At 40.8% G+C, this 25,450-nt stretch overlaps 1 protein-coding gene across 1 annotated transcript in view; it reads right to left on the bottom strand.

Moving 5' to 3' along the window:
- Positions 1–25,450, bottom strand: part of lancl1 (LanC antibiotic synthetase component C-like 1 (bacterial)) — a 93,577-nt gene that overhangs the window by 14,804 nt on the left and 53,323 nt on the right. The window contains exons 5-6 of the mRNA XM_073046357.1: positions 18,974–19,117; positions 6,835–7,017 (exon numbers count right to left, since the gene is read on the bottom strand). Of these exons, the coding sequence (XP_072902458.1) occupies positions 6,835–7,017; positions 18,974–19,117 (327 nt within the window). The remainder of the gene's footprint in view (positions 1–6,834; positions 7,018–18,973; positions 19,118–25,450) is intronic.

The raw sequence follows: 25,450 nt of genomic DNA, 5'->3' as shown, positions 1-25,450 counted from the left end.
AAAAAGATGCCATTAAATCTGGTTATTTAACTCAATTCATAGCTGACAATGTTCAGAATCAAAATCTGGTTTATTATCAACTTACATGGTGTGAAATTGTGATTTTACAACAGCAGTACAGTATAAAGACAGAAAATACTAGAAGTTACAAAAATAAATAAAAATTGCAAAAAGATTAATTGCTCCTCTATCTCTTCCCCGATGGTAGTAATAAAAAGAGATGGTGAGAGTCTTTAATGATAGAAGCCGCCTTCTTGAGACATCAGCTCTTGAAGATGTCCTCAATGGCGGGAGGACTGAGTCGGCGATGGAACTGGCTTAGCCTACAGTCCTTTGCAGCCTCTCATGATCCTGTGCATAGGAGGCTTCATACTAGTGTGTGATGCAACTATTTAGAATGCACTCAACTATATGCCTCTAGTAATTTGCAAGTCTTTGGTGACATATCAAATCTCCTCAAACTCATAATGAAGTAGAGATGCCTGTGTGCCTTCTATGTGACATCAATGTATTGGGCCTAGGATAGATTCTCCAAGATGCTGATGCCCAGGACCTTGAAGCTACTCACCCTTTCCACTGCAGACCCCTAAATGAGTATGCATGTTCTCCTGACTTCCCTTGGTCCACAATCAATTCCACGGTCATGTTGATGTTGAGTGCAAGATTGTTTTTACAACACCTCAACCAGCCGATCTACCTTACTCCTGTACACCACCTTGTCACCATCTGAGATTTTACCAACAACTGGGATGTCATCTGGGAATTAATAGATGGCACTTGAGCTCTGCTTAGTGACACACTCATGAGTGCAGACAGCATAGAGGAGTGGGCTAAGTATGCATCTTTGATTGTTAGGAATGAACATGTTATTGCTGGATCTGAACTATGGCTACTCAATTTCAGATTCAGATTCCGTTTACTGTCATTTATAAACCACAAATACAATCCAGTTAAAAAATGAGACAACGTTCTCCGGAATGATATCACGAAAAAGCACAGAACAGACCACACAAGAAAAACCACATAACGTTTGGTAATCCCCAATCCAGAGTCCGGAGAGGCTGCTGCGTATCGATATCGCGCTACCGTCTTAGCACGTTCCCCGGAAAGGAACTACAAACCCATCGGACAAACCTAAAACTACAAGACCTACACAAAACCACGAAGTTACATATAGTTATAGTTAACATATAGTTTCAACAGTGCAGACAATACCATAATTGATAAAAGACTAACTGACAAAGACCACATAATTATAACACAGTTTCAACAGTGCAAAGCAATACCGTAATCTGATAAAGAGCAGTCCATGGCACGGTTTAAAAGAAAGTCTCAAAGTCCCGACAGCCCATCATCTCACACAGATGGTAGAAGGAAGAAAAACTCTTCTTGCCATGAACCTCCAGCGCCGCAGCTTGCCGATACAGCACTTTGGGAGCCCCGACCACAGCCAACTCCAAGTCTGTCCGAAAACTTCCGAGCCTCCGACCAGCCCTCCGACACCAAGCACCATCTCCACCGAGTGCTAAGATACTAAGAGATACTAAGGGATGATGGCATTGAATGGCGAGCTATGATCAATATTAACATTAGCTTGATATATGTTTTGTTGTTGTCTAGGCACTCCAAAGAGAGTGGAGAGCTATGGAGATTGCATCCGTTGCAGCAGTAGGCAAATAGTAGCGGGTCCAGATCCTCACTTGGGCACAACATAATACTAGCCAGAAGCAAATCTCAAAAGTAACCCATTACAGTAGATGTGAGAGCTATTGGCAGGCAATCCTTTAGGTAAGGTAGCACACCCTGCTCTTCTTGGGCAGCAGTATGGTTGCTGTCCTTTTGAAGGAACAATATTATTCAAGAAATGTTTCGTCCTTCCCCAATTTCCTTCTCCCTAACTGGCCAACGCTTTTTTAAAATAAATATTTAAAGATATGGTTAAACTGGAATGAGCGCAGAACCGATTTGAGGTTATAGCCAGGACTTGAGGATTGGACTGTAGGGAGAGATTAGCCAGGTTATGCCTTTACTCCTTAGGATGAAGGCTGAAGGGACATAGATAAGGTGCATGTTAACAGTCTTTACCCTCAGGTAGGGGAATTCAAAACTAGGGGGACATAGATTTAGGGTGAAAGGGGAAAGATTTAAAAGGGACTTGAGGGAAAAGCTTTTCAGGCAGAAGGTAATAACTTTTCCTTCCTGATTATCAAAGATATGTAATTAACCCACTGCTTTATTCTCTCTACACTAACGAAGGTGTGGCTGGGCTCAGATCAAATGGCATCTACAAATACGTCAATGACACCACTGTTGTTGGCAGAGTCTCAGATGGCAACAAGGTGGTGCACGGGAGTGAAATAGATTGGCTGGTTGAGTCCTCTCACAACCGCAGCCTTGTGCTCAACATCAGTAAGACCAAGAAATTGATTGTAGATTTCAGAAGTCAGGAGAATACACACCCCTCACTAAGGGGTAAACAGTGGGAAGGGTGAGCAGTTTCAAGTCCACATCTCTGAGGATCTATGCTGGGCACAACATATTCATGCAATCATGAAGACACACTAGCAGCAAAACTTTATTAGGAATTTGAGGAGATTTGGTATGGCATCAAAAACTCTAGCAAATTTCTATGGATGTACAGTGAGAGCATTCTGACTGGTTGTATCACTGCCTGGTATGGAGGCTCCAACGTGCACGGTCGGAAGAAGCTGCACAGAATTGTAGACACAGCCAGCTCAAACATAGGCACAACTCTCTCTGTCATCGAGAACATCCTGGTGACGCCTCAAGAAAGCATCCTTGATGTGTCCTCTTTTCATTACTACCATCAGGGAGGCGGTACAGGACCTGAGGACCAACACTCTGTTTTAGGAATACATTCTTCCCTGCTGCCATCAGATTTCGGAATGGTCCATGCACACTGCCCCACTATTCCTCTTTTGCAGTATTTACTTGTTGGAATTTACAGTATATTTATGTCTTGCACTGTACTGTTGCCACATAACACATTTCACCTGTGTCAGTGATGATAAACCTGATTCTGATGAATATTTAGAACAAGCTGACAAAGGAAGTGGTTGAAGCAGGTACAATAGTATCATTTAAGAAGTACTTTGATAGGTACATGAAGGAGCAGAGCAGAGAAGGATATGGACAGACTGCAGGAATTTGGAACTAGCTGAGTGGGTACAGTGGTTGACATGGATCCAATGGGCCAAAGGGCCTGTAGCTGCACTACATTGCTCTGTGACTCTACCTACTATTCACTTCAACCATTTATCCATTCATCATCAAAAGAGGTTTTCTCTGAAATCACCACTGGATTTCTAAGTGACCATTTCTAACTGACAGCCTCCAGTTCTGTTCTCCTGAGGTGGAAGCATTCCCATACCCATTCTGTCAAAAACTTTCACCAAGTAGTGTCTACTTCTCATCAGTCCTCTGAGTTACTTACACCTTTTTCTAATGAATGGTTCTGCAATAAAAGAACATAGAATAGTACAGTACAGCACAGAAACAAGCCCTTCAATCTATGACATTGTGAAAAACTAAACTAGTAATTAAATGCCTAACTAAACTAATCCCTTCTGCCCACGCAATATCCTTATTTCTCCATTCTCTGCACATTCATGTGCCTATCTAAGGAGCTATACTTTATTAGGAGTTTGAAGAGATTTGGCATGTCAACAAATACACTCAAAAACTTCTATAGTTGTACCATGGAGAGCATTCTGACAGGCTGCATCACTGTCTGGTATGGTGGGGTTACTGCACAGGACCGAAAGAAGCTGCAGAAGGTTGTAAATCTAGTCAGCTCCATCTTGGGTACTAGCCTACAAAGCACCCAGGACATCTATAAGGAACGGTGTCTCAGAAAGGCAGCATCCATTATTAAGGATCTCTAGCACCCAGGGCATGCCCTTTTCTCACTGTTACCATCAGGCAGGAGGTACAGAAGCCTGAAGGCACAAACTCAGTGATTCAGGAACAGCTTCTTCCCCTCTGCTATCCGATTCCTAAATGAACATTGAATCTTTGGACACCACCTCACGTTTTATTTCGGTTTTTGGACTTTTTAAAAATCTATTCAATATACAAAATTGACTTACTTGTTTATTTATTATTATTATTTATTTTATTCATTTATTTTTTCTCTGCTAGGTTATGTATTACATTGAACTGCTGCTGCTAAGTTAACAAATTTCACGTCACATACCAGTGATAAGAAACCTGATTTTGATTTTGATTTTAACTGCTTCTATCCTATTTGTTTCCACACCATCCCTGGCAATGTATTCCAGGCAAGTTGTTTTAAAAAAAACTTGTTCTTCACACTTACTTTTAATTTACTCCCTTTGACCTTAAATACATGCCTTATGCATTCCAGCCCTGGGAAAAATATACCAGTTGCCTACTCTATATAGGCTTCTCATAATCTTATGGAAGTTTATAAGATCAGGTCTCCTCTCAGCCTCTCCAACTTCAGAAAAAACAATGCCAGTTGGTCTAATATCTCATGGCATAAGCCCTGTAATCCAATCAGCTTCCTGGTACAACTCTTCTGCACCTTTAAAAGCCACCACATCTTTCCTATAATAGGGAACCAGAATTGAATGGAGTATGACGGATGCAGCTTAATAGGAATAATGTGAAGCTGCAACATACCCTTCCAACTATTGAACATAATGCCTCAACTACTAAAGGCAAGTATGTCATATGACTTCTTTATCACCCTATCAACTGTAACACATCTCTGCTATCTTGTTCTGAGAGTCCTTTAGGGTGACCAATGATTTTAACCTCTCTGAATGCGATTATTTGATACAGCTCATTCTTGTATTTTAAAAGCACTTATCCTATTACCCAGCTCATCAACAAAAGACATCCACCTGCACAATATACCCTCAAAGCAGTGATTTGATATGTATGCCACTTTCCTAGGCAAAGGTGGTATTGTCCTGTTTATGTCTTAAAAGCCTTGTTCACATTCCATCCTTCCTTGTTTACTGATCTTTCTGTCAGCTCACATTGCAATCACTGGCTTTAGGAAGCTTGAGCACTTCTGTCACTTTCACTTGTCCATTTAAAATTTCCTGATGTGTTACCAAATGTACAGCAATTATGGACTAGAAAAAATTAATTGGCCCATCTAGCCTGACTCACACAACTGCAGAGCTTTTTGTAAACAATCTTTACACATCCCGTTTTACTTTGGAGGCTCCAAACAGGAAATGGTACAGTATCTCACTAAAGTTGCTAATATCCAGAAGCAAGACACTCAGTGTTAAAAACAGTTTAGTTATTGGGCTGCACTGCCTCCTGATAGCTGGATGACGTATTTTCATGAATAAGTTGAGTTGGTTGGGTAGCACCATACAGATGGATAGCTAGTAGCACATTATTCTCTCCTGTCTTGCTCCCATTACAGTTTTTAAGGAGATGGTAACTGATAGTTTGTACTGCGGATAAGGCAATGTTTGAAATTTTTTTACTCTTCACTCTGCCTTTGGTGCAGCTTGCAGCTCCAACCAATAAGTTAATTAATTGGCACAAGTCCATGGCCACACTAAAGGCTTGCGAGGCAGAAATAAAAACAGTGTAGAGAAACACTGTTCATTCATTTTCCTTCCTTTTTTGTGGGAAAATGCTATACATGTATGTATTTCCATATATGTGTATTTCCATTCTATCCACATCCACAACACCAGCAATTCAGCAAATCATGCTAGCTATGAATCTATAGCTCACTGATCTGAGTGGCATTAACTGTAATATTGTGGAAAAATTTCAACTCCATAAATCTGTATACAAAATAACAGGCCTATAGAGCACATAAAATATACAGTGATGAAATGGACATATGATATTTATCTCTACATCACATGAGACTGTTCTCATTATATCCAACTCTGCATAATTTTAATTCCTTTATTCTTCATGTAATTACTTAGCTTCTCTTAAAGCTATGCTTGCTGATGGGAACACATCTTATTTACGGGAAACCTGAGATGCTCTTAGAAGAGAGGGATCCTTTCACCTTCAGTCACCTTCCAGAGTGCTAACTCCATGGCTGTCACAATGCAGCTCATTAAAAAAAAGTTGTCATTTATCATAAAACAATGCAAAAATAATGATGTTCTATCTGAAAAGTAAATTTAAAAGGAAAATATAACAAATCAAAATGAATGGCAGATCATTTCTGTTGAGCTTTAGTATTTGATGCTTGTAGTTATCAGGTTATAAAATAGTGATGTTTAATGTGGCTTTTCCTCAATCTAAGCTCAAATCAGTATATTTTTGAGAATTACTGATGATTATGTTACAACCTAATTTAGTTAAAACTATAGTTGACAAAGCAATCAATGGGTAGAATCCAGATCTTTGCTACAAACACAAGTTTACTTAAAGTTATATTTGCCTCAAGTGTAACGAACAAATTAATATAAACATAAACATTTTCTTTAACTCTTGAAATGATCCTGCTAAAATGATAAAAATGTAAATAACATAAAGTCACTATTTAAAATTCTTTGTATTTCCAATTAGATTGTTTTCAAGAGTACAAAGGATAAGCTGGATGGCCCCTTGAATCTATTTTACTGTACGATTATGGCTTACCTTCAAGTCATAATTTCTGTACTATCCCCACTTGCCTTCACCTTTTTAGTCCAAACATAGAATGATCTTAATCACAAAAGATTATTTTAGATTATGAAACAGAACATCATTGTCAATGTTGTAATTAAGGACAAATACCTTTACCTATTCTGCAAAGAATGTTAAATATAATCAATAATGCAGATTTTATTCATGATACTTGTAGTCACAGAATACCTTATAGGCTTGTATGAGCATATAAATGACTCCGGGTGACCCATGGCACCAGTGAACTAGATTATCTCTGGATTCACCGATACATGGAGGATAATTTCCAGATGAAAATTTCAGTTGACATACATAATCCACACTGGGCTTCACCATATTTTGGAGTATATCTTGTTCAATCCCCAACTCTGGCTAAAGAGAAGAAAAAAAGAGAACAATAGGAATAAGAGTTTTCCTCCTAAAGTGGCAATCAGGATTTGAAATAGTCATTCCTTACTTTCAAGACTGTATGCATAATTTTGGATAAATTGCTAAATCATTACCTGTCAGATAAATTCACAGCTCAGATTCAGAATGGGAAGATGTAATAAGCAGGAGGAATGCAGCTGCAATTTAGTAACTATTTATGGGAGGACACATCAGCAACAGACACTGCTTTCTTTCATTTACATTAATACAATCATTACGGGGCAGTCAAATTTGTAAATAAAAACTAGTTGTGAAGAGGCAATGCAGAATCTTGAAAAGTGATTTAGAAAAGTAGATTATAAAACAGAACATTAGCTAATGAAAATTAGTATAACTGGTATGAATTTATGTGTACGTGAATAATTAGATTTAGAACAGCACAGGAACAGACCCACAATGTCTGTCTTTATTTCAGAAACATAGACATAGAAAATCCACAGCGCATTACAGGCCCTTCGGCCCACAATGTTGTGCCAACCATGTAACCTACTCTAGAAACTGCTGAGTCCTCTAGTCCTCTAAGCTCCATGTACCTATCTAAGAGGTTTCTTAAAATACCCTATTGAATCCATCTCTACCACCTTCACTGTCAGTGCATTCAATGCACCCACCACTCTCTGAGTAAAAATTACTTCTGACTTCCACCATGTACCTACTTCCAAGCACCTTAGAACAATGCCCCCTCATGTTAGCCATTTCAACTCTGGGAAAAAGCCTCTGGCTATCCACATGATCAATTCCTCTCATCATCTTATACACCTCTATCAGGTCACCTCCCATCCTCTGTCGCTTCAAGGAAAAAAGGCCAAGTTCAGTCAACCTATTCTCATAAGGCATGCTGTCCAATCCAGGCAATATCCTAGTAAATCTCCTCTGTACTCTCTCTATAGCATCCACATCCTTCCCATAATGGGGTGACCAGAAATGAACACAGTACTCCAAGTGGGGGTCTAACTAAGATCTTATATAGCTATAACATTACCTCACTGCTTTTGAACTCAATCCCACAGTTGATGAAGGCCAACACACCATAAGCCTTCTTAACAACACTGTCAACCTGCGCAGCAGCTTTGAGTGTCCTACTGACATGGACCCCAAGATCTCGCTGATCCTCCACTCTGCCAGCCAAGAGTCTTACCATTAATATTATATTTTATCTTCAAATTTGCTCTACTGAAGTGAACCACTTCACACTTATCTGGGTTGAACTCTATCCACTACTTCTCAGTCCAGTTCTGCATCCTATCAATGTTGTGCTGACAACCCTCCAGACTATGCACAATACCCCCATCTTTTGTATCATCAGCAAACTTACTAACCCACCCTTCTACTTCCCCATCATTTGTCATTTATAAAAATCACAAAGAGGAGGGGTCCCAGAACAGATACCTGCAGAACACCACTGGTACCCGTCCTCCACGCAGAATACAAACCATCCACAACCACCCTTTGCCTTCTGTAGTCAAGCCAATTCTGGATCCACAAAGCAAGGTCTTCTTGGATCCCATGCCTCTTTCTGAATAAACCTCACATGGAGAACCTTATCAAACTTATTTAATAGTGCTGTGACATTCACTACTTTCCAATCTGTGGGAACTTCTTAACCACTCCTGTCAAACAGCATCAAACCCAGATCACGAGAGGTATGAAGTGGCAGCATTAATTCCTTTCACTGCCACATAGTCTTCTTAGGTTTATATGGATCCAATTATTAATTTGGTGGGATGATGCTCTGTCTTTCAGCAGTTAAAACATAACACCAACATCTATACATAACTTCCTTCAATGAAAAATTTAAAATATCATATGACAAGTTAAACATTAAAAGCTTTATGTGCTAAGCCATCAATCCAGTTGGCAGGTAAATTGGCCATTATAAATTCTGCCAATGAGCAGGTAAATCATGCAACTGGGGAAGTTGAAGGCAATGTTAGATTGGTCTTACAGTAGGTTAAGATGTTGGCACAACATAGTGGGCCAAAGGGCCCGTACTATGCTGTAATGTTCTATGTTAATATGAGAAGAATAAAATGAGATGATTGCAGTATTAGTATAGATGGGCATTTAATGATTGGTGTGGATTCAGTGGACCAAGGTGACTGTTTCTGGACTTATATCTCAGTTCTATGCCAATGTGACAGGTGGAAAGATGAAATCAGTCAGCTTTCTCTATATTGTTAGCTTTCTTTACAATTTTATTTTAACTGCTTGTTCTACTGGCATTTGATACACTAGGTGGCAGCCTATTCCACAACTGATAATTAATTGCAATGGAACTATTGTTAAACTAAAAGTATATTTCCATGAAACATACGGCTTCATGTACACAATCATGGGCAAAGTGAGAGCATTTAGAACACACACCTTTGGGTGGAGAACAGGGCTTACTTACCAGAATAATATCTTGATTAATTTACAAAAAAATTGACAGACAACCCAGGCCTTTCAGAAGTGAAGTTAAAGAATACTTACGCTCACAAAACATCTCCTTCTATAGCAAATGATACAATTGTTAACTCTAAATATGAAACGGACAGATTTTGTTAAGCAAAAACTAAGGAAGATAGCTATAGAATTGTAAGAAAGAAGTCACAAGAGTCTACAGATGCTGAACCTGGAGTGAAAAGTAAACTGCTGGGTAAACTGCAGGTCAGTATCTGTGGAGGCAGAGGAATGATCGATATTTCGGGTCAAGACCCTGCATTAGGACTGAGTGTGTAGAAGGAAGATGGCCAGTATATAGAATAAAAAGATTGTTGTTCCAGAACATTGAACATAGAAAAGGGATTGTTGGGCATGGAACATCTTTCAGGAGTTATGAGACAGTGCTTGCAGACAGTTAATATAAACAGGAACCAGTCTTCAGAAAGAAAGAACATTTAAAGACACTGAAACACGCCAATGGATGTGGGATAGTCTGATTTTGCACCACCGTAATAGTCAAAGTTAGACAATAATCAATTTATGTTAATCGTCCCTGATTAATACTCCTAGATGAGATCATGGAAGGTATGAAGTAGCCACCTCTGTATACACATAGTTAGAGACATATCCCTGCCACTTAACACATTCAAGGCATACTTGTTTTGTCAATTAATATTCTGGGTGTTTGTATATCCAAGGGGCAGCACCGTGCCCAACACTTATAAAAGAACTATATTCTGCATGTCTGGGGTTTTGTGCTCAGAGCTCTTCAGGCTATTCAGCAGTATATGAATAGTTAAAGATGTCTTGCAGCTGTGAACATAGGACATAGAAATCTACAGCACATTACAGGCACCACCGCCCACAATGTTGTGCCAACCATATAACCTACTCTAGAAACTGCCTAGAAATCCCCTACTGTGTAGCCCTCTATTTTTCTAAGCTCCATGTATCTTTTTAAGAATCTGTTAAAAGACCCAATTGTATCCACCTCTACCACTGATGCTGGCAGTGCATTCCATGCATCCACCACTCTGTGTGAAAAACTTAACTCTGACATTCCCCTTTGTACCTACTTCCAAGCACTTTAAAACTAATTATAGTTATGTGCTCATACTATAAATATCTAATTCTTCAAATTTACTTGTCTACACCCAAAATGTTAACATAGGTAATAACAACAATTCCTCTTGCTGTCTGTAAAGAGTTTGCATAGTCTCCCTGTGACCACTGGGTTTCCTCCAAGTGCTCAGGTTTCCTCCCACACTGCAAAGATCACATGGGTGTAACTGGGTGGCACGGGCTCATTGGACTGGAAGGGCCTGTCACTGTGTTGTATCTCTAAATAAATGATTGAAACTGTCTTCAATAACCTATTATTATCCTTCTGTTCATAAATTATAAATTTTTACATTACCACGGAGATAAAGAGAAATAAATATATTCTATAGAAGACCTTCTTGTCCTACTGAATAAGACCCTTCGCATCTCTAACTCAAGTCAGCGTGCGTGGCTCATTCACTGTCAAAACACTTTTTTACCGCCTATCCATTTGTGTCGCTATTGTCTGGGAGCTATGGAGTTGCACTCCAGGTTCTCTCTGTACATCAATTCTTATAGATTCTTCCAGAAAATATGTTGTACACATTGGCATCAATGACATAGGTAGAAAAGGGGGTGAGGTCCTGAAGACTGAATACAGGGAGTTAGGCAACAGGTTAAAAAGTAGGACATCAAAGGTTGTAATTTCTGGATTATTCCCAGAGCCATTTGGTAGTAAGGGTAGGAATTTTCCATCTGGGCACATTGCCTTCTGGACTCAATACTGAATATTGCAACTTCAGGGAGTAGAGGATAAGCCTGGCCTGAGATTCTGAGTTTGTCGTGTTGTCTGTATTTTGTAACTCCTACATTCTTTTCTCTAGGCTCCTCCCATTCACTCATTGACTAAATAGCCTTGTTTATTGCTTATTCCAAGGTTACTCTGGTTTTACCCTATCAGACAACGCTGCCGTCACCTTTGCTGCAGCTAAACAAGTTTCTTTTGTCTCCTTTTCAATTCTAATGAAGAGTCTCTGAGCCGAAACAATGACTCTATTACTTTTATCATACAGATACAGCCTGACTTGTTGAGTACTTCACCAGTTCCTGGGTTTGTTCTAAATGCTCTTTGCATATCATATCACTAAGAGCAAAAAAATCAGAAAGATGAGACAAATGTTGACATTTTTAGAATGGAGCAATACTTCCCTTCCTGCTATCTCTATCTTCCTATGTTCTCTTTGCTATCTCAATTTTGCTTGCATATGCTCTGGAAAACACCTGTCACTTACATTACAGCAGAGTATGGGCCTTTCAGCCCAAGATGTTGTGCCAGCCCTTTAACCAAATCTAAGATCAACCTAATGCTTCCCTTCTACATAGCCCTCTATTTTTCTATCATCCATGTGTCTATCTATGAGATTTTAAATGCCCCTAATACATTTTTAAAAAGTTATTGACATACAGTGTGGAATAAGCCCTTCTGGCCCGTCGGAGCTGAGCTGGCCAGTAATCCCCCAATCTAATCCTGCTCCAATCATGGGACAATTTACAATGACCAATTAGCCTACCAACTGGTATATCTTTGGACCGTGAAGGAAACCGAAGGAAACCTACGAGGTCACAGGGAGAACAAACAAACTCTGAACAGGCAATGGGGGAAATCAAACCCGGGTCGCTGGTACTACAATACATTGTGGTAACCACTACGCTACCAGGTCTCTATTACAACTCCTGGCTGGGCATTCGATGTACCCACCACTCCCTGTGTAAAAAACTTGCCTGTGAATATTCCCCATATACTTGGAAAAACTCTCTAGCTGTTCACTCTTCAAGTCACCTCTCACCTTCCTTCACTCCAAAGACAAAAGCCCTAGCTCACTCAATGTATTTTCATCAAACATACTCACTAAGCCAGGCAATATTCTGAAAAATCTCCTCTACACTCTAAAGCTTCTTCATTCTTCCTACATGAGGCAAATGGAATTGAACAAAATATTCCAAGTGTGATTTAACCAGGGTTACATTACTTTGCAGCTCTTCAACTTAGTCCCCAACTAATAAAGGCCAACACACTATATACCTTCTTGACAACCCTATCAACTTGTGCTGCAACTTTGACAAGTTCTATAGACATGGTCCCAAGATCCTTCTGTTCCACCACACTGCTATGAATCCTTCCATTATCTCCTTCTCAAATGTGGCTTTCCAAAATCAAACACTTCACACTTTTCTGGGTTGAACTCCATCGGCTACTTCTCAGCTCATTACCCATCGTGTCAATATCTCATTGTGACTTACGACAACCTTCAACACTATCTACAACACCAGTAACCTTCATGTTACCTGCAAACTTACTAACCCACCCTTTCACTTCTTTATTCAAGTCATTTATTAATATCACAAAGCACAGGGGTCAAGTACACATCCCTGCAGAACATCACTGATCACTGACTTCCATGTAGAAAATGTAGAAAATGTAGAAAACACCCTCTGCCTTCCATGGGCAAGTCAATTCCTAAACCACACAGCCAAGTTTCCCTAGATCCCATACTTCCTGCCTACCATATTAAATGCCTTATTAAAATCCGTATACACGTCATCCATCATCCAGTGCAATACCTTCATCAATGTGCTTTGTCACATCTTCAAGAATTCAATCAGGCTTGTGAGGCAAAACCTGCCCCTTACAAAAGCAATGCTGATCATTCCTAACCAGACTACGCTTCTCCAAATATTCTCAAATCCTATCTCTAAGAATCCTTTCTCTGTTTTGAAGTAGTGAGTGAGAGAGCAACATCTTGTAGGGCGGGAGACATTTGAAAACTGCAAGTCTCATTGGGAAGTACATTTTTAGTAGGTTTTTTTCCTGTTAGTACATAGTATGCTGAGAATGGGTTCAGAGTCAGGGGTATGTTCCTTGGGTTAAAATGTGGGAACTTCAGGAGATCTCCAGTTTCCTTGATACCTACATCTGCACGAAGTGCACAGAGCTGCAGCTCCTTAGAGAAAGTGTTAAGGAACTGGAGCTATAACTCGATGACCTTCGGCTCATACGGGAGAATGAGGAGGTGATAGATAGGAGCTACAAGGAGGCAGTCAACCCCAGGTTGCAGGAGGAAGGTACCTGGGTGACTGTCAGGAGAGGGAAAGGAAAAAGGCAGCTAGTGCAGAGTTCCCCTGTAGCCGTTCCTCTCAATAATAAGTATACTGCTTTGGATACTTTTTGGGGGGGGGGGGTGCAAGGATGACCTACCAGGGAGCAAGTCTCTAACACTGAGTGTAGAGCTGTGGGTCAGAAGGGAAGAGGGGACAAGGGGCGAACAGTAGTGATCGGGGATTTGTTAGTTAGAGGAACAGAAAGGAAATTCTGTAGATGAGAGCAAGATTCCTGGATGGTTTGTTGCCCCCCCCCCCCCCCGGCACTCCCCCAGATGCCAGGGTCAGGGACATCTCGGATTGAGACCACAGCATTGTTAAATGGGAGGGTGAGCCGCCAGAGGTTGTGGTCCACATTGGATAGGATGGATGACGAGGTCTTGCAAAGTGAATCCAGGGAATTAGATACCAAGTTAAAGGACAGGACCTCCAGGGCTGTGACTTCAGGTTTGCTACCTGTGTCACGTGCTAGTGAGGGGAGAAGTAACAAGATCATACAGTTTAATATGCAGGGTAAGGAGTTGGTGCAGGAGGGAGGGTTTCATATTTTTGGAATACTGGGTTCTCTTCCAGGGAAAGTGGGATCTCTACAGAAGGGACAGTTTGCATCTGAACTGGAAGAGGACTAACTTTCCTGCTAGGACATTTACTGTGCTGCACAGGGGTGTGTAAACTAGAGTTGCTGGGGGGAGGGGGGGTGTAGATAAGCCTGCAGGAATCAGAAGGTTGAGCAATGTGGGATTAATATCCTGAGCTGCATATATTTCAATGCAAACAGTATTGTAGGAGAGATGGATTGTAGCCGTTAGTGAGACTTGGTTGCAGGAATGGCAGGACTGGCAGCTCAGTGTTCCAGGTTTCTGTTGTATTGGATGAAATAGAGTGGGAGGGATTAAGTGGGGGGGGGGGGGGGAAGGAAGTGTGGCATTACTAGTGAGGGAAAAAAAAAATCACAGCAGTGCTCAGATAGGGCAGACTAGAGAGCTTGTCTATTTAGGCTTTATGGGTAGAACTGAAGAATAAGAAAGGTATGACCATGTTTATGGGATTATAACATAGACCATACAACAGTTTGAGGAATTTAGAGGAGTAAATTTGTAGAGAGATCAGCGATAGTTGCAAAAACATAAGGTTGTGATAGTAGGTGCTTTTAACTTTCCACATATTGACTGGAACTCCCATAATGCAAAAGGGCTGGTTGGGAAAGAACTTGTCAAATGTGTTCAGTAAAGTTTTCTTAATCAGTACATAGAAGTCTTTACTAGAGAGTGCAATACTAGAAATCCAATTAAGGAATGAGACCAAGCAGGAGACAGAAGTCTGTGTAAGGGAACACTTTGCATCTAGCGATCCTAATGCCATTATAACTTGATCTGAAATTTTGAGAGTACAGAGTTTGTATGTTCCTGGCAGAATAAAAGCCAAGGATAACAGGTTTAGGGAATCTTGATTTTCAAGAGTATTGAGGCCCTGGTTAAGAAAAAGGAGGAGGTGCGTAGCAGGAAAAGGCAGGAAGGAACAAATGAAGCACTTGAGGAGTATAGGAAATGCAAGAGAACACTTAAGAAGAAAATCAGGAGAGCTAAAAGAAGACATGGGATTGCTCTAGAAGACAAGGTGAAGGAAGATCATAAGGGCTTCTACAGATAGATTAAGAGCAAACAGATAGCAAGAGACAAAATTGGTGCTCTGGAAGATCAGAGTGGCAATCTACGCGTGGAGCCCAAGAGATGGGGGAGATCTTAAATGGATTTTTTGCATCTGTATTTACTCGGGAAACAATGAGGAAATGCAGCAGAGATGTCATGAGCCCTATACAGATTATAGAGGAAGAGATGTTTGCTGTCTTGAGGCAAATTAGGGTGGATAAATCCCCAGGGCTTTGCAAAGTGTTCCCCTTGGACCCTGTGGGAGGCTAGTGCAGAAATTGTGGGGTCCTTACAGAGATTCTTAAAATATTGTTAGCCACAGTTAAGGTGCAGGAGGATTGGAGGATAGCTAATGCTGTTCTGTTGCTCAAGACAGGCTCTAAGAATAAGCCAAGTAATTATTGGTCATTGAAGCTGACATCAGTAGTGGGAAAATTATTGGAAGGGACCTGATATAAAAGCATTTGGATAAACAGGGATGGATTACAGTAAGTCAACATGGCTTTGTGCGTGGTAAATTGTGTTTAACCAATCTTACAAGAATTTTTTGAGGAAGTTACCAGGATAGTTAGAAAGCAAGGCAGAGGATGTTGTCTACATGGTCTTTAGTAAGGCATTTGACAAGTTCTCCCATGGGAGGTTGGCCAAGAAAGTTCAGTCACTCAGCATTCAAGATGAATTAGTAAATTGGAATAGACATAGGCTTTGTGGGAGAAGCCGGTGTGGAAGTAGATGGCTGCTACTCTGACTGGAGGGCTGTGACTAGTGGATGGACTCAGTGATCGGTGCTGGGTCCATTGTTGTATATCATCTGTATCAATGATCTGGATAATACTGGATTAGCAAATTTGCAGGTGACATCAAGACTGGGGGTGCAGTAGACAGGGAGGAAGGCTATCATGGTTTGCAGTGGGATCTGGACCAGCTGTAGAACTAGGCTAAAAAATTGCAGATGGAGTTTTAACGCAGACAAGTGTGAGGTGTTGAACTATGGGAGGACCAACCAGGGTAGATACAGTAGAAAGGGTTGTAAAGAAAGCTTTTAGTACAATAGCCTTCAGAAATCAAAGTATTAAGTACAGAAATTGGGATGTAATGTTAAAACTGATTAAGATGTTGGAGAGACCTAATTTGGAGTATTGTGCAGTTTTGCTTACCTCCCTATAGGACAGATGTAAATAAGATTGAAAGAGTGTTGAGAAAATTTGTAAGGATGTTACCGGGACCTAAGGTCCTTTAGGAAAAGGTTGAATAGGTTAGGAGTTTATTCCCTACAGTGTAGAAGATTGAGAGGAGTGGTATAGATAGGGTAAGTGCAACAGTCTTTTTCCATTAGAGGTTATGGGTTAAGGGTAAAAGGTGAAGTATTTAAGGGGAGCATGAGGGGAAGCTTCTTCACTCAGAGGGTGGTGGGAGTATGGAACAAGCTTCCAGGTGGATGCATGGTTGATTTCAACATTTAAGAGAAATTTGGATAGATACATAGATGAGAGGGGTATGGAGGGCTATGGTCTGGGTGCAGTTCATGGGAGAAGGATAGATTAATGGCTTGGCAGAGAATAGATGGACCAACGGGTCTGTTTCTGTGCTGTAGTGTTCTATGACTCTATGACTAAGTATTTCACTTTGGAATAGCGTTTGCAAGATCTGTGCGAGGGCAAGACCATTAAAAACACGTCTCGCTGCAAGTCAGTTTCACTTGAACCAATAAAAAGAAGTGGGTATTGAGGGAGCAGCCATTGTTGGAGCACGCCAGTATCAGAGTGAGAAATTGAAGCTGCGGATCAAGAGGCTTTGGTGAGAAGAGGTAGAGGCAATTTTCAATAGGCCATTGTATGAGTGGCCTAGTGGAGGAGTCTAAGATCTGAGGTTTTGGCTCAAGAGGCTTCAGAAAGGAGGCATAGGTGAGTAGTAGGTAGTAGGCAGAAACATTATATAGATTGTATCTAAAAAGATACCAAATTACAACAAATAGGGATGCATGATGTGGGAGCTGGTGGACTCCATTGAGATTCCTGGTGACATCAGCAGCAAGTGTTGGGCACTTGAAGAACTCAGGTTCAAAGTTGATAACCTGTAATCTGACCTTCAAACACTGATGTGGGGGGGGGGGGGTAAGTTATCTGGACATTGTGTTACAGGAGGGCAGCTGCATCTATTAGGTTAACTACAGTGGATTCTGGTTGATTGGAGCAGCCACTTACTTTGGACAACTCATAAATAACAAAACCTAATCAAGAAAATAGCAGGATTCCCTATGTTTATTTCAGATACTATGCCTCTTAATTGGGACAGGAGACAGTTATCAAACAGTTTCCAACTAGCGTCAACATGTGCACTTGTGTGCGCTTGTCTTCAGAAAGCAGCAATTTTTGTCACTTATAGTTAGGGAGAAATAAGCAGCAAGACAATTCAGAACAGTTTTGCTTACTGTAGTTTTAAGGATTCATGATTGGAAATGCTAGAAACAGGGAGTGAAAATGAAATGATTTTGCTGCTTCAAAAAGTTAGAAACTACGGAGAACTTGAAGGTATCAACAATCATCTTGAATGTTACAATGAAAAAGAAGATTTGGAAATCGTTGACAGCATTGTATGAAGACAGTACATTATCTGCATTAGGTGTATGTGCTGATTTTGTTCATTTGTAGTTAGAAGAATTGCTCCATCAATAAACATTAGGAACTAATACACAGTTTTATAGCACTGCAGTAGTATTGGTAGAATTTTAATTTGTTTTATATGTCATTTAAATACATAATTTGTTACTGAGTATGTCTTTTTTTAAATACCTTTTTAAACTATTTCAATGAAAATTCAGTTAATTAGGACAGCTGCTTTATTGGCCCAAAACATATTGGTCTGAGTGTAACTGGAATCACTGTACTTCAAATTCACTATGTGGCCAGGGACAAGAGAGTGTGACTGCAAGTGAGGCAGGTAGGGGATCCAAGAGCTAGTGCTGGAGGAGCCCTTGAGCCTGCCCAATAGTTCTGAGATAGTTGCTCCCTCTGAAGATAAGAGAGGGGGCTATAGGAAGGATGAGCAACCAAATCATGTCTCCAAGGTTCTGGAAGCCATTCAAGGGGGTGGGGGAGAAGAGAAGAGAAATGTAGTTGTAATTGGGGATGGTGTCATCAAGGGAATAGACATAATTTAAGTTCAACTTTCCACATGTTTGCTCAGCATTCCTGTAACTACTATTTGCTCATCTCCAACTTTCCTACGTGGGTCCCACTAAAACAATCCCATACTCTAGCCAGGCCATTCACCTGGAACCAATCCCAATCTCCATTCCTTTAAGTTTAAGGGGCATACTGTAGACCTGAACATACATCATGAACAACCAGATTTATTTGGGCCATATCAAACCACTTCTCTGTGAAGACATTCACTACTGCAATCCATCTCAGAATGTACTACATTTTGAACTTTGTCCCCACCAATTATATCCTCATCTCTGACAATTAATGCAAAAAGCTTATTGTTGGCATAAAATCATTATTTAAATAATTAGAAATATTAAGTAATGAGTGGGACCTGCACTATTGATGCAATACACTGTATTGACACTTCTTTACCTGCTAATGAGGGAAACTTCAGAGGATTAGGATTTAACCACGTACTTGCATCAGGTAATAATAGATTCCCGCTAAGCCATGAGCTGCTCCAACATAATGCTCCTGGTACCATTCATACATCAATGGACTTTTGGAATAACTTGTTCTGCTGCCTAGTTTTTCTCCAGAAGTTATAACAGCAGTACAGATCTTGAAAGACACAAAGAAGTTCCACAATATAATTTTTGATTTAATATATTTGGTATATATCACGTTAGCACAGAATGATAATTTAATGAGAAGAATACAATCAATGAAGTAAAATATTGCTCTGAGATTTAAGGTGAAAGAGATTGAGGCAATTACCGTAGATTCCGGATTTTAAGCCGCTACTTTTTTCCCACATTTTGAACAGCTTTGAACTTTGCGGCCTATAATCCAGAGCGGCTAATACATGGTTTTTTTTCATGCCGCCTCGTAAACATTTTGCCTCATAACAGTAGACCAATAAAATTGATGAGTAGTTCACAGAGGTCCAATGAAATTGTACGATAAATCAAGCGCACTTTCACAATTAAATTATTGTAAATCAGTCATTTGTACTCACCCTCATCAACATGGAAAACACTCGAAGCATTGTGCTGCCTTATGGCAGTTACTTAGTTTATAATATTTTCGCTTAGTAATTCATTTTCTAGTTAAAGTTAGAAGAGTTTTAACTATATTTGTTTTCTGTACTACATCGCGGGATGCTATGACGTCACACCCGGTTTCGCGGTGTCTTGTGGGAAAATGCTGGTTTGCGATGAAACGGGACGGAGGGAGGGAGCGCATTACGCGAGCGGCTTTGGATCTGAGCGAACGCTGCTTTTAAGTTAAAGGTGATCAATAACTTTTCCTGGTAGGCTGCAATATATATATTTTTTACCAGTCGTTAGGAGATATTGGAATGTTGTTCAGTAAAGAAGTATACGCAACGTATATTTAAAAGTAGCCGCGTACGGGCACGGTTCGAAAAAAAGCATTTGCAATATGTATTTGTTTTTGTTACCATATGGATTTAATTAAAAGTTAAAAAAATCCTCACGTGTAATATCTTTCTGTGTAAATATCTCATATTACAACGTGGGACACCTGCGGCCGAAAATCCGGTGCGGCCTTTACAATTAAAAAATTGATTTTATTTCTAAAATTAGAGCCAGCGGCTTTTAATCAGGTGCGCTCTGTAGTCCGGAATCTACGGTACTCATTTTCCGATGGTGACTAGGAGAGTGAGGATGAATTAAGTTAGACAGAGTACCTACACCTTATATTTAAATACCACCTTTGTCATTGTGTGCAGCTTTTCGTGGTTTCTATTGTGAATACCTGCAAGAAAATGAATCTCAAGGTTGTTATACAAGACCATAAGATACAGGAGCAGAATTAAGACTGTAACGTTCTCGCTTGGGTGTAACGAAACCCGAATTAAACGTCGAGTTAAACTGTAGTCAATGAAAACAAGGTCGCAGTAAGATTAACCATTTACTGTTCACTCTTCACATTAACGTATGGTGAAAACTGTTGACAAAACAATACAAGATTGGTACAGTGTTTGTTTCCTCCTAAATATCACATTTACATCGTGAATACTTGCAAAGGTAAAACTACAATAACTACATTACATTAAAGTGCAGCATACAGTCAGAATCTACCTGCTCCATTGACTGCTTTAAATACACTTCAACACAAACTATCCCGACTCTTTAACTAACGAAAACATAAACCTTATCGACCGTTGTTACTTTTAACAGAATCAGCGTTAACATTTTAATTCAACATATCGATTATCTCATGACTTACAGCGTTGCTTTCACTGTGTCTCTGGTGCGTAGAGAACAACCTTAACTTGCGCTGAACTGTCACATGTGAGCGCCCCCCACCCTTGCGTTTATCCCAAACCAGTATTTTCCCACAAGACGCGGCGAAACCGGATGTGACGTCATCGCAGCCGCGATATATTATGGACAAATGAATTTACTTAAACAATCCTAACTTTAACTAAAAAATGCTAACAAACAAATTACTAAGCGAAAATATTATAAACTAAATAACTGCCATAAAGGCAGCACAAAGACATTTGGCTCATTGAGTCTGCTCCATCATGGCTGATCCAATTTTCCTTTCAGCTCCAATCTCTTGCCTTCTCCCTGTATCCCTTCAAGTCCTGACCAATCAAGAATCTATGAACATCTGCCTTAAATATACATAAAGACTTGGCTTCTACAGCTTCCTGTGGCAAAGAATTCCACAAATTCAACACCTTCTGGCTAAAGCAATTCTTCCTCATCTTTGTCCTAAAAGGATGCCCCTCTATTCTGAGGCTGTATCCTCTGGTCTTAGACTCTTCAACCATAGGAAACATCCTCTTCACATTCACTCTAACATGGCCTTTCAATATTTGGTATGTTTTAATGAGGTTCTTCTGAATTCTAGTGGATACAGGCCCAGAACCATCATATGCTCTTCATATGATAAGCCATTCAATCCTGGAATCATTTTTATGAACCTCCTTTGAACCCTCTCCAGTTTCAACAACACACATAAAATGCTGGAGGAGTTCAGCAGGCCAGGCAGCATCTACGGAAAAGAGTAGTCTGGACGTTTTGGGCCGAAACCCTTCATCAGGACTGGAAAAATAGATGAGGAATCAAAGTAAGAGAATGGGGGAGGGGGGAGGGGAGGAAGAACCACAAGTGAAACCAGGAAGTGGGGGGCAGGGGTGAAGTAGAAAGCTGGGAAGTTGATTGGTGAAAACGATACAGGGCTGAGAAGGGGGAAATCTGATAGGAGAAGACAGAAAGCAATGCAAGAAAGAAAAGGGGGAGAAACATCAGCCCAGAGGGAGGGAGGTGATAGGTTGGTAAGGAGATAATGTGAGAGGGAAATCGGAATGGGGAATGGTGGGGGGAGGAATGCTTTGTCAGAAGTTTGAGAAATCGATGCTCATGCCATCAGGTTGGAGGCTACCCAGACGGAATACAAGATGTTTTTCGTCCAACCTGAGTGTGGCCTCATCGCAACAGTAGACGAGGTCATGGACTAAAATGTCAGAATTGGATAAGGAAGTGGAATTAAAATGAGTGGCCACTGGGAGATACCACCTTTTTTGGGCAGACAGAGCATAGGTGCTTGGTGAAATGGTCTCCTGATCTGCATCGGGTATCACCGATATAGAGGAGGCCACCCTGGGAGCACCAGATACAGTAGATGACCCCTAATGATTCACAGGTGAAGTGTTGCTTCAGCTGGAAGGACTGTTTGAGGCCCTGAATAGTTGTGAGAGAGGAGATGTATCAGTGAGGAAGGACGAATGCACAAGGGTGTTGCATAGGAAGTGATCTGTGCAGAAAGCAGGAAGTGGGGGGAGGAGGGGAGGGAAAAATGTGCTTGGTTGTGGGATCTCACTGAACTTGGTGGAAGTTATGGAGATTTATGTGCTGAACGCGGAGGCTAGTGGGCTGGTAGAACAAGAGGAACACAATCCCAGTGGGGTGGTGGGAGGATGGGGTGAGGGCAGATGTGTGCGAAATAGACGAGATGCGATTGAGGGCAGCGTTGATGATGGAGGAAGGGAAGCTCCTTTCTTTGGAGGAGGACATCTCCTTAGTTCTGGAATGAAAAACCTCATCCTGAGAGCAATGCGGCGGAGATAGAGGAATTGAGAGAAGGGGATGTTGATTTTACAGGTAACAGGGTAGGAAGAGGTATTGTCCAGGTAGCTGTGAGAGTCAATGTGTTTATAATAGACATCAGATCGGGGAGACCCAACGCAGACTGGGAGAACGCTTCGTCGAGCACCAGTAAAAGCCGGATCTCCCGGTGGCCACCCATTTTAATTTTACTTCCCATTCCCTTCTGACAGGTCAGTCCACGGCCTCCTCTACTGTTATGAAGAGGCCACACCCAAATTGGAGGAGCAACACCTTATATTCTGTCTGGGTAGCCTCCAACCCGATGGCATGAACATTGATTCTCGAACTTCTGGTAATGCCCTCCCCCCAACCTCATTCACCATTTCCCTCTCATCTTATCTCCTTACCTACTCATCATATCCCCTTGGTGCTCCTCTCCCTTTACTTTCTTCCACGGCCGTCTGTCTTCTCCCATCAGATTCCCCCTTCTCCAACCCTGTGTCTCTTTCACCAATCAACTTCCCAGCTTTTTACTTCACCCTTCCCCACCTCCCGGGTTCACCTATCACCTTGTGTTTCTTCCACCCCTCCCTCCACTTTCTTACCCTGACTCCTCATCTTTGCTTCCAGTCCTGATGAAGGATTTCGGCCTGAAACATTGACTATACTCTTTTCCATAGATGCTGCCAAGCCTGTTGAGTTCCTTCAGCATTTTGTGTGTGTTGCTTGGATTTCCAGCATCTGTCGATTGTCTCCAGTTTCAGCCCATCCTTTCTAAGCTAAGGGGCCCAAACCTGCTCACAATACTCCAAGTGAGACCTGACCAGTGCTTTATAAAGTTTCAACACTACATCCCTGCTTTTATATTCTAGTCCTCATGAAATTAATGTTACCATTGCACTTGCCGTACTCACCACAGAGTCAACCTGCAAACTAACCTTTCAGGAATCCTGCATAAGGACTCCCAAATCCCTTTGCACCTCAGTTTTTTGTATTTTCTCTCCAGTTAGAAATTAGTCAACCCTTTCCTTTCTTCTATCAAAGTGCATGACCATATATTTCCCAAAACTGTATTCCATCTGCTATTTCTTTGCCATTCTCCTAATCTCTGTCCTTCTGCAGCCTCTCCACTTTCTCAAAACTACATGCCCCTCCAACTAGTTTCATATTGTCTGCAAACTTTACAAAGCCATCAATTCCGTCATCCAAATCATTGACATATACCTCTGTGGAACACCCCTAGTCACGAGCAGCCAGTCAGAAAAGGCTCTCTTGATTCCCACTCTTTGTGTCCTGCCAATCAGCCACTACTTTATCCATGTTAGAATCTTTCCTGTAATATCATGGACTCGTAGCTTGTTAAGCAGCCTCATGTGTGGCACCTTGTTGAAGGCCTTATGAAAATCCAAGTACACAACATCAACCAATTCTCCTTTGTCTATTCTACTTGTTACTTCTTCAAAGAATTCCAATAGATTTGTCAGGCAAGATTTTCCCTTGAGGAAACAATGCTGACTATGGCCTATTTTATCACATGCCTCCAAATAACCTGAGACCTCATCCTTAATAATTGATTCCAACCACTGAGGTCAGACTAACTGGCCTATAGTTTCTAGGGTGACATATACAGTATGTATTTTGATTATACATTTACTTTGAACTTGAACTTTGAAGTGGTATATAAGTTGTCAGTCAAGACCCTTCAATATCTTTACTTTTGTTGTGGGACAGTCAAAATGGCTTTGTGAGAGACAATCCTTGTCTCACTGATTGAGTATTTTGAGGAGGAAACAAAGGAGATTGATGAAGATACACTGGTAGATGTCATATATATGGATTTTTGACAAACTGCCAAATGATTAGCTTGTTCATAGGAGTCAGAGGACAGGACTGGAATGATACATTTTTGATTACAATGTACCAAGGAACAGGGATTCCTGCTGGGATCTTTCGTATATTAATGATAAGGATATGACTGTAAAAAGTATGATTATTAAGATGACACAAAGGTTAGTGGTGTTGTGGATAGGGAGGAAGATTTACTTAGGCTACAGCAGAAAACACACTCAGTGGCCACTTTATTAGCTGTACCTGATCGCTAATGCAAATATCTAATCATGTGGCAGCAATTCAATGCATAAAAAACATGCAGACATGGTCAAGAGGTTCAGTTGTTGTTCAGAACAAACATCAGAATAGTGAAGAAATGTGATCTAAATGATTTCCACCATGGAACAATTGTTGGTGCCACATAGGGTGGTTTGAGTATCTCAGAAATTGCTGATCTCCGAGGATTTTCACACAGAAGTCACAGCCAGAGAAAAGTATAGTGCAGAAACAGCCCCTTTGGCCCATCTAGTGTGTCAAACCATTTAATTTGTCTAATCCCATCAAGCTGCCCTCCATCCCCCTGCCAACCAACAACCTATTCAAACTTCTCTTAACAGCTGAAATCAACACTGCATGCATTACTTGCATTGGCAGCTCGTTTCACCCTCTAAGTAAAGAAATTTCCCCTCATGTTCCCCTTAAACTTTTCACCTCTCACACATGACCTCTTGCAGTCCCACCCAAAATGAGTGGAAAAAGCCTGCTTGCATTTATCCTATCTATACCCATCATGATGTTATATACTTCTATCAAATATCCCCCTAATCTTCTAAATTCCAAAGAATGAAGTCCCAAGCTGTTCAATCTTTCATTATAGCTCAGGTCCTCCAGTCCCAGCAACCTTCTAAACTTTCTCTGTACTCACTCAACTTTATCTACATCTTTTCTGTAGGTAGGTAACCAAAACTACATACAAAACTCAAAATTAGGCCTCACCAACTTCCTATACAACTTCAACATAACATCCCATCACCTTAAC

Source organism: Hemitrygon akajei, chromosome 5 (genome assembly GCF_048418815.1).
Source record: "Hemitrygon akajei chromosome 5, sHemAka1.3, whole genome shotgun sequence".
NCBI lineage: Eukaryota > Metazoa > Chordata > Chondrichthyes > Myliobatiformes > Dasyatidae > Hemitrygon > Hemitrygon akajei.
This window is presented reverse-complemented; position numbering and strand designations above follow the sequence as displayed.